The sequence below is a fragment of the Apium graveolens genome, chromosome 7, assembly GCF_009905375.1.
Source record: "Apium graveolens cultivar Ventura chromosome 7, ASM990537v1, whole genome shotgun sequence".
In the NCBI taxonomy this organism is placed as follows: Eukaryota; Viridiplantae; Streptophyta; class Magnoliopsida; order Apiales; family Apiaceae; genus Apium; species Apium graveolens.
In genome coordinates, this window is record NC_133653.1 from 225698861 (window position 1) to 225716087 (window position 17227).

The 17227-nt window shown below is 34.1% G+C and overlaps 1 protein-coding gene across 1 annotated transcript; it reads right to left on the reverse strand.

Moving 5' to 3' along the window:
- Positions 1-3615: 3615 nt before the first annotated feature.
- Positions 3616-11417, reverse strand: LOC141670779 (TOM1-like protein 9). The gene is made up of 10 exons (XM_074476777.1): positions 11166-11417; positions 9292-9370; positions 8937-9035; positions 8728-8841; positions 8408-8565; positions 8127-8208; positions 7812-7897; positions 5534-5716; positions 4741-5156; positions 3616-4532 (listed from the first exon to the last, which is right to left on the reverse strand). Exons 1-10 carry the CDS (start codon positions 11264-11266, stop codon positions 3919-3921), a joined length of 1932 nt encoding a protein of 643 aa, XP_074332878.1. The 5' UTR covers positions 11267-11417; the 3' UTR covers positions 3616-3918.
- Positions 11418-17227: the final 5810 nt, after the last annotated feature.

Genomic DNA, 17227 nt, shown 5'->3' on the forward strand with positions numbered 1-17227 from the left:
ATAAAAGAAAAGAGGACGGTACCTCTATAAATTTTATTAATTACAAAAATATTACAATTGATTTGAGAGGACTCCTCTCTAAAAAAACGGAACAAACCGCATTTTACATTTTGAACAAAATACAAATTAAAAGAAAATTAAAAAATGCAATATTAAAATATTCTATCATTTTACTATTTCATTTATTCAAATTCTTCTTCTTCTTGTTCTTATTGTTCGGTTGTTGACATGTCTGATTCCGATGATGTGTCCATTGTCATCCAAACTTCTTCTTCTCCATCCGAGTCGTCTTTTTTCCTTGTTGTCTTTTCGCGGCTTGATCCCAATCCTTTTTGCAAACACATATTTTTACCACATCCGGCGATAGACTTGATCTCTTCTCGTCCAACACTCTTCTACCGGCACTAAAAGCGGATTCAGAAGCAATTGTAGAGGCGGGAACTACTAAAATGTCCCTCGCAATTTTAGCTAACACCGGAAATTGGTTCTCATGATTTTTCCACCATGTTAGTATTGAAAAATGCTCATCTAACTCATAATTATAAGAAAAAAACTCTCTGGTCATGCTAAAAGGAGTTGTAGGTGCAGAAGTAGTGGAAATTCTACACTTTTGTTTTTTAGTTAGGATATCCATCACTTTACTATTGAACCTACTACTAGTATTACTAGTCTTAGGTGATACAAGATTTGGAGTTTTTGGAGTATATACATCTATAAGACGATGTAATAAATCTAAACAATTAGTTACATAAAGCATATGATTATATGAAACTCATAACACCATGTAATAATGTTCTAGGATATTTTCTAAACCTTCTTTTCTAACACCGGGATCAAGAAGACATGCAACACCATAAACATAAGGAAATTCAGTAAAATATTCTATCCACTTAATTTTCATATCAACAACAATTGAACCAAAATGTTGATCTTTTTCAAATTCTTTTAAAGTAGTAACAATATTAACACACTCAACAATAACATGATGTGCATTTGGTTCGTAAACGTAAGAAAAAATCTTAGTAGCATGTGCATAACACTCAAGCAAATCACGTACCTTAATTGCCAATGCCCACTGAGATTCATCAATCAATCTATCCTCCACTTGGTTTCTTGGATCGGAATTATACAACTCCGTGATAACTACCTTATATTTAATTGCATCACATAGTAATTTATAAGTCGAACCCCATCTCGTGGGACAATCAATACCCCACTTTTTGGGTAGTAACCCGTTTTCTCTACATAATTTTTTATATTGTCTCTTTAATGTGTGTGCTATACGTAAATATTTAATTATTTTTCTAATGGGTAATAAAAAAGTTGTTATTTGTGAAATCCCCTTTTGTGCCCCTTTTGTGCTGATAAGTTAAGTATATGTGCACAACATCTAATATGCAAGTAAGCGTCATCTAATACGGTAGGAATATCTTGTGAAATATAATAAATAGCTTTATCATTTGCCGAAACATTATCCAAAGAAATCGTAAACACCTTGTGAAATAAATTAAATTCGTTCATTGTTTCCACTATTCTTGTTTTTATGTTATAACCGGTGTGTGACTCATCCATAACATCAAAAGCAATTATTCGTTTTTGTAAAAAATATTCGGAATCAATCCAATGAATCGTAACACAAATAAATGGTTTACCTTGACTTGAACTCCAACAGTCACTAGTTAAAGAAACCATACCATCAAAATCACGAAAATATTCAATTAATTGTGCTCGCTGAGAATAATATTATTTTTGTGTGTGACGTTTAAGTGTATTCCTAGGAATTTTTTTAAATGCCGGGTTTATTGATCTTTAATCATATGCTCTAAATTCGGACTCTCGCCGTGAGAAAAAGGTAACTCGTCTAGTGTAACATAAGTAGTAAAAGATTCAATCATTCTATCTCTATTATAGACGAAAGGCATACCTCCACCGGGAGTCGATGTCACAAAACCACCCATTTGTGTTTGTTGTGGTGAACCTCCCCGCGCGGTTCCACTTTCGTGACTTTGCTTCGTAATGTCGTGATGTTTTTGTAAATGCCGATCAAGTGTACCCGTACCGGAGCCTTTAGAGTGAATAAAAGGTTGTGGATTTCGACCATTTTGAATACAAAGTAAACAAAACACTCTAAATTTATTCGGATCTTCCTCCATTGCTTCTCTTGAATAATAATTCCAAACATGTGATTGATGTCTTGCACTGGAAGCACTACCTGCAAAATTAAAAATAATTTTTTTAATTCGGATGGCTTACAAAATTTGAAACACCAAACTCACACATTCGAATTATTTCAATAATAACCATATATATAAATTATTTTGAAAACACGTAAATAAGTATATATTTGAATTATTCGCATTATTAGCAAACAACAGAAAAATATATTTAAAGAACAAATATTTTTGAAAACAAAAAAATAAAAAACTAAGTATACTAAAAGTCGAACGAAACTATATTTTTTAAAACATAAAAAATGAATAATAATAATTGAAATTACATTTTTTAAAACATAAAAAATGAATAATAATCAAAATTATATTTTTTTAAACATAAAAAAAAATAATAATAACTTACCAGGTTGTAGGGGTCGAGGTGGTCTCATACTTGTTGCTTGAGTTGAACCGTGTGATGAAGTTGTGCCTGTGCCCCTTCCTTCTTCCATTTTAATTTTTTCGCCGGAAAATTTATAAGATCGCCGGAATAATTACAAGGTCGTCGGAATTTTTTTACAGCGAGAGTTAGTGAGCGAGGAGAAGAGTGATTGTGAGAGTGAGAGAGAATGAGAGATGAGAGATTGTGAGAGTGAGATAAAATGAGAGAGAGAGCTTTGTGACATGTGGAACAAAAATGAAACTGGTGCAAAATTTATAGGGAGAAAATATTAGCCGTTGGACTTGAGAGATTAAAGAAAAGAGACGTTAGAGGCTCAGGTTTACGTTACATAGAAGAAAGGTTGTTCACTGCAAAAGTTTTGAATGCAGGCATGAAGGTTTGCAGAAGTTGCAGACTGAGTTGAAAGGAAGAACGTGTCGGCAGCTTTTGAACGTGCAGGCGCGTGTGTGTTCTAACGGTTCGAACGGGTTGACCGAATATAGCGGGTTCGCGGGTTCACGGTTCGAACGGGTCCAATGAATCGAGCGGGTTCGCGTGTCAGGTCTGTTTCGTGCCGGTCAAGAGTGCCGTGTCGTGTGTTTCGTGCCGGTCAAGAGTGTCGTGTCGTGCCGATTACCGAATCCTGGAAACTGAACCCATAAACGCCCCGTTATTTTTTACGAATTGTGCCGAGTTAGATTCGGCCCGTTACGAGTTGAGTTGATACGGTTTATTTGACGAGTCGGGGCGGGGCTAACCGCCCGTTTGGCCACCTCTATTTACAATATTAGCATGCTACAGTTAATTTTAATGTATACGCACATTAATTCCTTCATTTCACATATCAACTTCAACTTGTATAACTTTTATATAGCAGTAAAATTACATCACATGAACATTGTTTCGGGCCCTGATCGGCTTACCCATGAAACAAAACAAAACAAAAATACGAAGTATGAGAACAAAAAAAAATACTATTTTTAACTTGGTGAAAATGAATTACAGAAAGAATACGATAAAAGATGGATTAAAACTCTTTATTCAAATCTATCATACTTCATAACTTCTTATAATAACTGGAAAATGGATAAAAATCTCTTAAAATTTACAGTCTTTCCATTGGCAAAACCAGGCCAACAATAATCCAATATGGAATGTGTAATTTTATATTATTCTCGAAAAACAATATAACTGAAAAGAAAGATAATCAAAATAAAGAAAAAGGTTGGCAAATAAAATAAAGTAAAATGTACAAAACCAGTCACAATCCTCACATGGTTCCAGCTCTACCAGGAGTAGTTTTCACAGGCTTAAATGTAATGTCTACTAGGTCTTCGCAGGCTTGAATTTTGTAATGTCTACTAGGTCCCCGAATAACTTATCCTCTGGCTTTGAAGGCTTTCCGGATGGTACGTATGATGAAGTAGTCTGATAAGCTGAACTACTCAAGCTTCCATTATCCCTTACAGATAACCCCGACATTCTCTGTTCAAGGAACTGATTGTTTTGTTGTTGGCCGTACCCGTACCCATAGCCTGTTGGTTGGCCGTACCCTGACATCTGGTTGTTATACATTTGCTGAGGTTGCATATAACCCATTTGTCCATACTGCATCTGCTGGGGATGCATAGCCATCAATCCACCTCCTTGAATCTGTTGAGGATAAAACCCTCCCATTTGATTGGGCATCATATTCTGATTATTAAATCCTGAAGGATTCCCTCCATTGACCGGATGAGGATACATGCTTGTCGGCTGGTTATTTCCTGTAGCCTGATAGACTTGAGGATTTATGTTACCTGGCATCGGCTGGGAATGTACAACCCCTGCCGCAGAAGATTGCATCGGCTGCTGGTATGGATTTACACTTGGAGTGGTACTATCTGCTTCCGGAGGAGCTTCCCAAGGTGGTGGCGGTAATGAACTACCAGTTTGAGAACCTGGAAGAGCAAAGTGTAAAAGTTTCAAACTTCAAAGTAGCATCACAGTAAAATCCTCTATTTCTACATTCTCACAATAAGCACAATTCACAACTGCCAAGCCAGATGAACTTTGTCGTGGGTCAGGAGAAAACCTGGTGATTGTTAATTGTGGACATTGACAGAATGTAGAGTAGAGGACATCTACCTGTAACAGTATTGTACTTACCAAATACTGGTGAAGGTGGTTGCTGTTGCTGCTGCTGTTGGGGGATCTGGCCATTCCAGACAGGATTCCTGTCTTGAGCATAGGGGGCCTGCCCATATTGTGGTGGCACATTACTAGTGACACTTCCATTAGGATAAAATGAAGATTGTGAAGATTGAAAATTCTGGGGCTGTTGCAATTGGGGTGTTGAAGGATATGTTTGTGTTGTCGATGCATTACTTTGTGGAAACATATCAACAAGAGCTAGGGCATTCTGCTGAGATACAGGAACAGATGACTGAGGCTCCCCAACTGGAACAATAGCTAAGCTGAAGTCATCATCTCCACTCAAAAGGTCCACCATTTTTGTTGGTGTACCATTATTTGTAGCAGCAGACGGCAGTGGCTGTTTCCCAGCATCAGCGGTAGAGGTGGATCTGCCAAGTCGGTCAGATATCAATCTATAATTTGTTCTGATAAAACTATGTGAATATCACAATTAAAATACTTGTGGATTAAAAAAAAGCTAAATGGCAAATACTTTAAAATGTTGAACTAATACGACATACGTTCAGTGCAAGTTAATTATCAAGTAAATGCTACATCCACAAGTATTATACCAAAAAGGAAAGCAGTCAACTTCAACAAAAACTGATCGACATGATAACTATTTAGATCTTTGAATTTGACAAGAATGGGTAACACCTATAAAGGGTAGTAAAGTGATAACATAAACACTGTGTGTCCTGGACTTCCAAATCATGAAATAAATGTTATTGCAAATACCAAATGCAAACATTACAGAATATTATACCCTCCATTATTCTGTTTGGTGTCGCCTGTATCAATTAGAGGAGCATCCACTGGCACAATCGCTCGTGCTAAATCAGGCTTGGTGTTTTCTGTTAAATCTCCTGAAGCAAGATCTTCATGCTTTACCAACAAACGTTGTAGGTCATCATTCAGTGCTAACCCCTGGCAAAGCAGAGATTCATCCCTGCAAAATTATAATCTTACTGTGAGGCATATACTCATCCATATTGCACAAAGGTTTCACTGCGTTACTGCAAAACTCTAGATCAAACAACAGCACAGTAAAAGGAGAATTTACATTTTAGGTCTTTTTCAAATCTAAGTGCCAAGTAGATGATTTTTCCATGGGATTCTTATGGAATGAGGACTTAGAATTCAAAAATAGGCTGCCTTCCGCTCAAAATGCTCACCTAGAGAGAGAGAGAATTATATCTTATTTTTTTATCCTTCCTCGGGTCAAAGCGAGCCCCTTTCTTTTATTCTGAATTAAAGAATTCAGAATGAGAGAGAGAGGGAGGGAGGGAGAGAGAGGGAGAGAGAGAGGGGAGGTAGGGGGAGAGGGGGAGAGAGAGAGAGAGGGAGGGAGGGAGGGAGGGAGGGAGGGAGAGCGAGAGAGTGAGGGAGAGAGAGAGAGAGAGAGAGAGAGAGAGAGAGAGAGAGAGAGAGGCTTTTACTATTCCTACATCTGAGTAAAATCTGACAGACTAAATCCTTCATAAAGCTCCAGATGTCTGTTATAATCATTCAAATTACTTATATACTTGAAGAATACATTTAAATATAGTACTGCATACGTCTTGATCTCATGCTTTTGCTAAAAACACAAATTTGTTACAGCAAAAGAATGCAAAAAGTTAAAGGAGTTGTTGGAGAGACCTAACGATAAACCTCTACGATGAAGGATTTAAACCAAATGCTTTATTTTAGAATCAAATGCTTTATTTGAGATAATGCAGCATAAAATTTAAGAACACTTTTAAACCAAGGAGTGCGGCAGAGCTATGTAATCTTGATGTACAGTTTTGCACAAGGGAATATGGTTGTGCTAAGGAGTTGGTAGACTTCACCAAAATAAAAGAGCAGCAAATGTGGATGATGAAGTTTGATAGTCAAAGCCCACTAACTAAAGAGAATCTGACCAAGAGTACTGCCTAGACGTGGACATGTATACTTAAGTATGGTGTACAACCAGCAATTGAGAGCAAAAGATTCTAATGAAAAGGCTCTGGAATTATACTGAATTAGAAGTTTCACAAAAGGATAGTATCTAAGCATCAGGTGTAATCAGCCTTGGTTTAAATAAAGTTAAGGGATTTATGACTCAAATTGATTGAAAAAGTAGCCAATTATGTGGAAATATACGACTATGACTAAACTTGAACAACTTTACCCAATTTCTAAAACATAGGAGAGAAAGGGATTATGCAACTTTTGTAGTGAAAAAGTTTGACAGAGAGAAGAGTAAACTTGGAAGCTTCTACAAACAATAATTGCCATCAATCAGAGTAGTGGTACCAGCATATAACTAAATACAGACTTCAAGTTGAATAAGGATAACATGTATCTGTGTATTAATTAATATCAGAACAGCAATTAACACTTTGCGGATGAAGAAAAGGTGGATCACTCATCCACTGTGGATGATTATATATTTGAGTGTTACAAATTGACTATCACTGTCTTTTCTTTTCGATCAATTGCCACTCCGTCTAAAGTTTCTTCTAAAATAATGGCCGGCTAAAGAAAACAGACTGCCAGTGTGCCACTACACAAGAAACTAATGTCTCCCACACATCCGTTGCAGAATGACCAACCCATCTTCTCAGCTCAATTTTCAATTAGTTGATAGGCTTTAAATAATATTTTATGATACCAAAAATGTCAAAAGCTGCAAACTGCGTTGCAAAAAATCATAATGGTTCTGGAACAACCCCTACCTTAGGCACTACACAAATAGAGGCAGCATTTAAAAACATATACACAATAATGGACTACACAAATAGAGGCAGCATTTAAAAACATATACACAATAATGGAGGACTACTGCAGAAAGTTTTAACACCACTTCATATGCTTACTATGGAAAACAAATTGAGTGGCAAATTTGTTTCTAGACATTCGTGAAAATTTTGTCAAGAGGGCACCCCTAATTACTTTAAACATCCTTGTAGTTTAAACATTTAAACAAATTATCTTCCTTCCACACAAATAATTGAAATAACAGGACACAAGAAAAATGCACAAAACAGGTGATAGAAAACAGTAAATCAAGGCCTTACGAAGTCGAGTTAACAAGGTGTACCACTCTTCGTTTGTATGTGCGACACTGCTCAACCAAGTCAACAATGACCTCTTGTTTAAGGCCCTGTTATCCAACAAAATTTTTAGAGATGAATTAGAATGTGCAATAAGCCACACCAATGATTTAGAAAATTATATTGGTGCCATGATGGATAAAAGCGAGGTAAACCAGAATTTACACAATAATATCTAGTAGTTTAAAGCACAAGTCTTGTCACAAAACCACTATTCTAAAAACGGATAGAGATCGCACAAAACATAATATATTGAATTACATACTGCTATTAATTTACCTCCTTGTTCTCTGGACCTATCGCACTCAACATTTCTGAAAGAACATCCATTATACCACGTGCATTCTGAATTTCGGTCAAACTAGATGGAAAAAATGAACAAAGTAATGGATAGATCAGCAAAGTAGAGATTAAGCTTATCAATAAGGGTGGGCAATACTTATCACTGCTATCAATTTACTGTCTTAATAATATCAGTCTTGTGTTAAGAAAATATGCGGAACAACTTGCTACCATTTGTCTTCGCTAATGCAAGAAATAGTCAAGCAGTGTCAAAGTACCTCAATGTTGGAAACTCGGGATCTGCTGAAGACTCAGCCGCTTCTGGTCCAGGTTCTGAATTTCGAAGGTTTTGGGGATATGATGAGAGAGGTTGTGTTTGAGGAGGTGTAAAAACTGGTGCATTCTCGGATCTCTGCGGGAATACCGCCCCCATTCGCTGTAGAATACAATAAATAAAGGAAGGACTTAAAGAACGTACAAAAGGAATATAATAGGAATGCATAAACAAACATAACCATGAAACCTTATTCACATTTACATTCATTATTTATTTTCTGAGAAAAAGAGAAGAACTTTCGAGAGATTTTTTGTAACTCACCAACAACTCCTGGTATGCTGCATAGTATTGTGGATATCTTGCTCTTGCTCCGCCAAAAACTTCTTGCCAAGTATCTATCAGAACCAATATCTTCTCTTTGACATGAAAATCAGGCTACGAAAAGAAAAAGTGCAAAACTAGTTAACAGCATTGCAAAAAAATATATCACAAGCAAAGTAAGCCAAAAGGCATTCTACTATTAAGCATACCTTCTTTCGCACAATTTTAACCATCTCATGAAGCAAGTCTTTCTCAGCTACATGCATGTGGACAACATCCCCGCAATTCTTAATAATAGTTTCCAACAGCTAAGAAATGATACATGGAGTGAGACACCTTAGTCAAGTCCGTAATAAAATGAGCATGCAAAAAAATATTTCAGCACTCTATCTATGGCAAATATTTAGCCTTTATATCAAATTTCTCACCCAATTCAATTTATTCACTCGTATATTAGTTCAACCAATTAATTAAAACTAAGTACAAAATGCTGCCAACATATTTCAGTAGAAAGAAAACGATGCTGATAAAAAAAATATAAAAAACAATAAGAAATGAGCTTACTGTTAGGGCAAGAAGTTGAACTCTAGGATTCCTGCTATTAATACGCTTTTTTATGCCTCTTACAACATCTTTTGCTTGCCTATTTAAAAATGAAGACAAAATTAGTAATCATGAAAATTCACTTTTACCTATATATACAAAATAAATACGCAAATCAAATAGACATATCATGGAAAATTACGGTGTATAATAACTTGATAAAAAACTGAAGTGGACTAAAACATCACAGTACAAACACGAGAAGTAAAATTCAAGTTGTTGCATGACATAGAAATAGCTCTGATCTCACTTTGTTGCAATTTTGCACAATGAGAGCTTAACTGATGGTAGTTGCTAACCTATGCTAAGCTGAATCAGGCATGCACATTGTTCTCCAACTAGAAATTCAAAACCTACTATCAACAGGTACCAGCAAACTGGCTAAATATAATTTACATCAACTATACACAGTGCAGATCATGACAATACAAACTTAAAGTGCATGAAAGTAGCTTCAATTTTCTTTCCCCTCAGAGAGAGAAAGAACAAGGCATACACACATGCATGGTGGCCTATGTATATGTGGCGTATAGGCCACTTATCTTCCTGCGTGTCCAAATAATGCTCAATTACTGCGAGCAACAAGGGATCATTACTGAACTTCTCATCACTTACCTTAGAGCAGCAAAATTTCCCACGTTTAAGAAAATAATATTAATAATGAAATAAGTTTAATTTATATAAGATGCAAGTTTAGCAATGAGCAATGATATACGTGGACGTATGTATATTTCATTGCAACTACATTTTAATAAAGCGTTTTTGTCCAAATAATTTAATTCCTGCGGATACCACCTAAAATTAAAGATCACGTCTACATTGTAGCATGCAATCCCGTTGACATATTCAAATATACAAGAGATACTTTTTGATGATACTAGCAATTTGCAATTATATGAAATTTTCTCTATTACAATATTACTTTTACACAAAAACTAAAAAGATGCAAGAAGACTAATGTAAACACAGATGTTGTGTTTGGTTGGGGTGAATGACATTAAAGCGAACGAAATGAAATTTATACTATTTTATGGGTGAAAAAATTTAAGTTCCATTCCTTCCTCCTTTCCATTCTTATCTATCTAAACTAGACCTCACTCAGACCTGCCAGCTTGACAAATGATTCTCCATTGTCCATCCTGCTCATTTTCTTCACAATCTCATAATACAAAAATTGCATCCCTCAGTTCTTTTCACTCTCCTATACTGCCTCCATTGTTCCTTCAATTTTGTTCACAATTTCTCATTCCTTTCCATTCTTCCCAACGAAGCGGAACAAAAGAGAATTCACGGACTCAACCGACATTTAACTCATGAAACTCAGCAGTGTTACTTGAGACAAAAAACAAGTCAACAATGGTCTTATTATTGATCAATCAAACGTCAACGAGGCATTGTCTTCGGATATGCTTTTACGATTACAAAAATACATCAAGATGCATAGATATCATCTAAAACAGACGTAGCAACATTTCCACCATAATTAACAACAATATTGCCGAAAAATGATAATATTTACATCATACTACTATAGAGATTTGCAAAATTAAATTCATATACTTTTATCACCATAGAATGTTGACTATCTAAACCCTAACAAACTCTCCAACATCAATTACAACTACTTACACAATCAGAATTTTAAAAACTACGCATATTTACGAGAAATTGAACAAACTAACTACTCTCCATAGCAGATCCTCCTCTACAAACACACAATTCATCAATCAAGTAATCCAATTCACACATCAAACAAGTCCACGACTAGACAAACTAACAGTCAAATCAAATCAAAACAGTACACAACAAATTCATCGACATATGGATACACATACACAGGATCGCGATTGCAAATATCACAGATCTCGATGTTCATCGCCCAATCAGGACCAATAAGCAAGTCACTAGTGGCTCTCTCCACCATCGAATTAACCATCTTTTCCGGCGAAATAAAAGAATTTTCCGGCGAGAACTCAACTGACTGCCGCCGATCTTTGATTAAGTGGGGGGAACAGCCAATGAGAAGACGACGCGTAGATATATATAGGGGAGGTGATATGCGTTGTGTGTGAGAATAGATATAGGGGGGAGAATAAATTGGGGGTATGATCGGACGGTTAATAGTGGTTGATGAATCGTTGTTGTGATGGACCACGTCAGCACTACCGCCAGGTCAGATTCAACAAATACAATGGCCGGCTGCGATGATAGATACTCTTTTTTAACTCCTCCCTCCTTTTTGAAAAAAACCAATACTACAAATATTTTTATAAAAATATTGTCATTTTAAAAAAAATACAAAAAATACCTCTTATTTGTAAAAATATTATTTTTCAATTTTTTTTGCAAAAATACAATTTTTTTCAACTCGATGTAACATTTGATAAATTTCTGCAACTCCATGCAATCTCATGCAACTAAAAAAAACTAGATTCAACTATTTTCAAATCTGCTTGATTTTGGTTAATTCGGTATTTTCGCAAAAAAATCAGAAGATAGTCAAACTCCAAAAAAAGCTTAGAAAAGTTGGTATTTTTGATAATTTCTCTTTTATTTGAAAATATTGTTTTAAATTAAATTATGAATTTCAATATTTTTATTGTGAGATCTCGAAATTTGAGTTTTTGGTAAAATAACCTAAATAGAAAGTAGTTTCAATATTGATGTTGAAAAGATTATAACCTCGAGTTTTTGTAAAATATACTATTTTCGTCTCTTCCAATTGTTATCGTTTCTAGAAGAGTGTTCAGCACGTATTTTAAGATGAATAAAAATTATAGTTTTGTAAAAAAAATTAAAAAAAATCTGAATAAAAGTTTAAACATCCTATTTCTATTCATAAAAGGAAAATTTTGAAAAAACAATTATAAAACTATACTTTTTATTCATCTTAAAATGCGTGTTGGACATTTTTTTAGAAATAATAACAAATGGATGGGATTGAGGGAGTACTAAATAGAGAATATTCTTCATTATGGATCGATCAGGCTCTTTTTTAATCTTTACAAATGAGCATATGCTCTTAAGAAATCTCGGGATGAGCCCGAGCGAAACCATGACTTGAGATAATGCAGGAGAAACCTCTTAACCACTTGAGTTATCCAATTGTACGTGATCCATCATGCTCTTATTCATGTAAAATTGTCATTATTTTTATGGTTAAACCAAACGACAACCAATATGTATATGTATATAAAGATGGATCACGTGTGTCTTACGTGGCGCTCCTCGGGGATCCTATTCTCCCATCCTAATTTCTCCTATTTTTTTGTTTCTTTCGATTAATTTGATACACCTTTATGCCTCTCTACATTTGTAAAACTAAAGGTCTCTACCGGTTACATCCCTTCGACTACTCAGCTACTCAGCTGACATTATCATATATATTGTATAATAATCATATAAAATGTCATAATCATCACTCATTTGTTGGCTGTAATAGGTGTATTTTTGGTGTGTGGGAGATACTCTATCCTCATCGACATCGACAACGAGGACAGGCTCCTCTTCTTCATCTTTAAGCCTATATTCTTCGTTTGCTCACTTCCGGTAATCCAGTAATTTGTGCAAAAAGTAAGTTCTCTACTTAATCAATTGCATTTATTTAATTCATGGCTTGATTAAAATTTTATTTCTATTTTTTTAAATTTGAGAGATTTTAATATTTTAACATTTTCGAAGGATGATTTTTTGTGCTTTTCATGTTGATGCTTGTGGAAACAAGAAATTGATTATGCGTTGTAGATTAAAGAAGCAGGAGTGTTTTGAGGACAAAATTTGATTAAAAAGGTGTTTGCTTTAAAAAAATGTGTAAGTTTGGATTAGAACAAGAAATAGGCGACCAATTATTTCCAACTTGGACCAGCTTGTCATAAAAGAGTATGATGCTCTAGTGATCATCATCCTCAATTGTATGTTAAGAAAAAGGACAGTGTTCATGAAATTCTCGGTATGTATTTCCTGATATTTTTTTTGTGTTTAGTGCTCTTTTCGTTATAAATAAGTAAGAATATTTGCTTAATTGTGCTTAAATTAGTATTTCTCTGTCTATGATTTTTTTTAACTTGCTGTAAGAGCATTACTTGACAAATACATATGAAGGATTTAATTACGTTTCATTTGTAATTTTGATTGCATGATAATGATATGACACTTACATGGATCCATGGCTAAATAACATATTAGGTAGTTGGGCAAGTCCAATATGTGGGTTAAGAGAAGTTAAGAGTGTTCAATATTCAGTGATAACAAACCATTATGACAAGAGAAAAAATATGCAGGGTAGCAACATTTGTTATGCAATTCACAAGAGAATATCTATGTACTGTATATTCTTTCAGTTATGGTCTCTTTATATTAAAGGAGGAGCAGGTGGTGTCATCATGTCTGGATTACCAATTTTACGATCTTCTTCCCTGTCACTCGCTGGTTGGATTAATATAATCCTCTGCAATCGGGTAGAATTTGAGATTTTGGATTTAGTGCTCTGGGTACTCAGTGTTAATTATGGAACTGGTCATACTTTGGATGAAGTAATTTCAAGCGATTATAGTTCCTCCACTATCGGAAATTCAATCACTACTAACAACACTAGATCGACAACTATTCATTTAAAACTGCGGGTAAACATTACTTTATTTACTATGTCAATTGGTCATCGTAGTGGTGGAAAAATACTAGTTGTGAATGTTGCAGCTGGCGCGGGATCATCTACTCATGCCGCCTCTATTTTAGACTATTTTCGTAAAAAAGATTGATTTTGTTTTTTCCTGTTTCAAATTAACTCATTCAACTCTTAACTTTCTATCTTCCTAACTTGACCAGTGCTATACGGAAAAAAGAAGACTTTCATAATGATTCGCTCTTATGGAGAAGATTATTACATAATCAGGGGTTTTTTCCTTCCCACTTTTGACTCGTATTTGAATGAAAAAAATGGCAAGAATTTGTTTTACTCTTTCATCCTCAGAATTATGCAGATTGGTCTTCATTTTAAAGATACTTTCTTTTCTTACTCCACCTTTTATTATGATGCAATTATAGATTCATTGCTAGTGTTTAATAGGATAAGAAGTATTAAACATATGTATAATTATCTTTATATTGCTTATAGTGTTACTATTTTGCTATACATATAAGATATTATTATAAATGAGGTGTGATATCAATGTAGATGAGACTAAATGCATAGCGTACCAGAATGACATAAGAATTCCAAATTGGATAAAAGGATATTATTGGAAAAGGAAGGAAATGAGGAAACCATCTCAAAGTAGGACTCTATCGTGCACAGTAATTACTGATGGGAAGTAGTTATACATACGTGATTATCCAAACATTGATCACAAATAATGTATAGTCCACTATGTTAGGTGAGCATTACGTTACCAAAATTTAGACAAGATCCATCAATTCTAAATTTTGCAAAGAAATTACTGATGGGAAGTAGTTATACATACGTGATTATCCAATTTTGTGGCAAGATAGATGTAAATATGCAGTACTAGGTATTTTCTATAATAGTTCAGGGATTGATATGTATGTTTGTAAATGAAGTAAAAATGAAGAAGTTCGTACAATATAATAATTCATCAATTAATTTTCCGCTTATATATATGTATATATATATTTAATAAAATCAGAGAGGTTGGCATAGAAGAATATAAATTGTTATTTCGAAATGTATCCTCTCCTTATTTTTAGGCACCAAAAGGTAGCACCATTTATGTTGAGCCATTTGTACTCTTTAGTGATTAAGAATATTTTATGATTTAGTTTAAACATGATTTGTATTTCATTTTAAACTAATGGGCTTAATGATGTCAGGTTAATGCTCGTGCATTATAACAGCTTTGTGTTAGAGCTGTTAGACTAATTCACGCGTTTGTATAGTTCGGCTTATTATTTTACACTTTCATTGGTTTAGGAGAGAAATAATGGTGAGAACCTTCTTGCAGAATATAGGCACTGAAATGGAGATAACTCAAGAATTACTTGGGACAGATGAAAGCTGTTGAATGATACAAGAATAACTAGCGTAAAAGCCCGTGCGAGGCACGAGCCTCCATATATATTTAAATATTATCTCGAACAAATTTGCATTTATACAGAAATTTTTTTTAATACGATAAATGATCATTTTAACTTTTCACGGGATTGTCTTACTTCTTTTTTCATACATACTATTAAAATGGTATTAGATAAATTTAGTGGTGAAAACTTGTTTTTTATCGTACAATTCGATTTTAACTTACCCTAATAATTTTGAGATTTGATATTTATTAAAAGCTATGTGATTCTAATTGATAAAAAAATCAAAACTATATCATCATAACAAAAATATTTGAAATTGTTTGTAGGGATATGCATCGGGTCACTTCGGGGTGGGGGATTACTATCCCCGCTACTGATCCCCGAACACACCTTGAATACGAAATGGGGATTCTTTTCGTTACCGGTCTCCGCCAGAACGGGGATTCCCACGGGGATGTGGAAAATAATTAAAAATAATAATTTTATATTTTTAGTATATTTTTAAATAAAAAAATAATCTACTAATTTGTAATACATAAAAATATTGATAATATCTCATATTTTTAATATTAAATCATATTAAAACTGATTTATAATCTAAATAAATGACAAATTAAAAAAAATATATTATATATAATGTAAAAAATAGATCAGTAAAATTATAATTATTTTAAAATTATTATAATTTTTTAAATACTGTTTTCATAAAACTTTATTTAATAAAATATATATTTATATTCCCCATCCTGATATATATATATATAAACAAATCGGGGTTGATTAAGAAAATTTATAAATGTGAAGTGAATGAAACAAATTGGAAATGAATATGAGGTGAGTGAAACAAATATGAGGTGGTGTCAATTTTAAAATTTTATAATAAAACTATCAAAACTAAATAAAAAGGAGGCATGTAGATAATATATACCAACATTTTATATACTCAAAAATTAAAGTAATAAAAAATGAACTTGATAAAAAGAGAGGATGTAGCTTATCTAATAAAAAAATTTAAAGTTAACTCAAGAAGTGATGTAGTGCAATGGTAGTGACATGAAATGTTTGAGTAGGAGGTCTGGTGTTCGATTCTTAGGAGATACAATTTATACTTATTTTTAACATAAACTACATGAGGATAACATTTTTATAATTTTTTAACATAAAAGGGCAAAACTGTAATTTGACAGCCATTAAAATGCCTCAATTTTCCCCTTGTCCTCTTATAATATATAGAAGGAGATGTTATTTTTTATATTCTACTTGCAGTGTAACCGTGTAAGTGATTATTAGTGATTAGTGATGTATAGTGATTTCTTTTTAAAATATAAATTATGGCTTTGGAACCATTACCTCTAAATTCCTGCACGTAAATATTTGTATGGTACATAATTTTTGATAGCTCGGGTTTCAAAGAATTCAGAGTCTTGGTACTTTGTTTCTTTTGTGTCAATAGATATCTTAACCACAATCCATAAGTGTTCTTATTCATTTTTAAGTCAATTGAGAAGTGCTTGCCAACTTAGCAAAAAAGGTGGAATGTTTGCCAGACATGTGTGTTACTGTTGTGTGTTACTGTTGTAGTCACTGCAAAGCTTTTGGCCACTCATTTTCGAGATGTGCTCACAACCCTAATGCTGTCAAGCCAGTTCCACGGCCTAGACCTGGTGGAGCCAATCAAGGTGCCTCCAAATTTCCAAAGATAACAAAGAAAATATGACATTGGGAATGAAACAGGTCCAAGCAACTTGATTGAAAATGCTAATGTGAATGCTAATGACAATGATGTGAGTCTTGTGGTTGTTGGTGATTTTTTGGGTTGTGATGTGGTCTTGGATGCAGATCAAACAATTGAAGATGTGCAAAA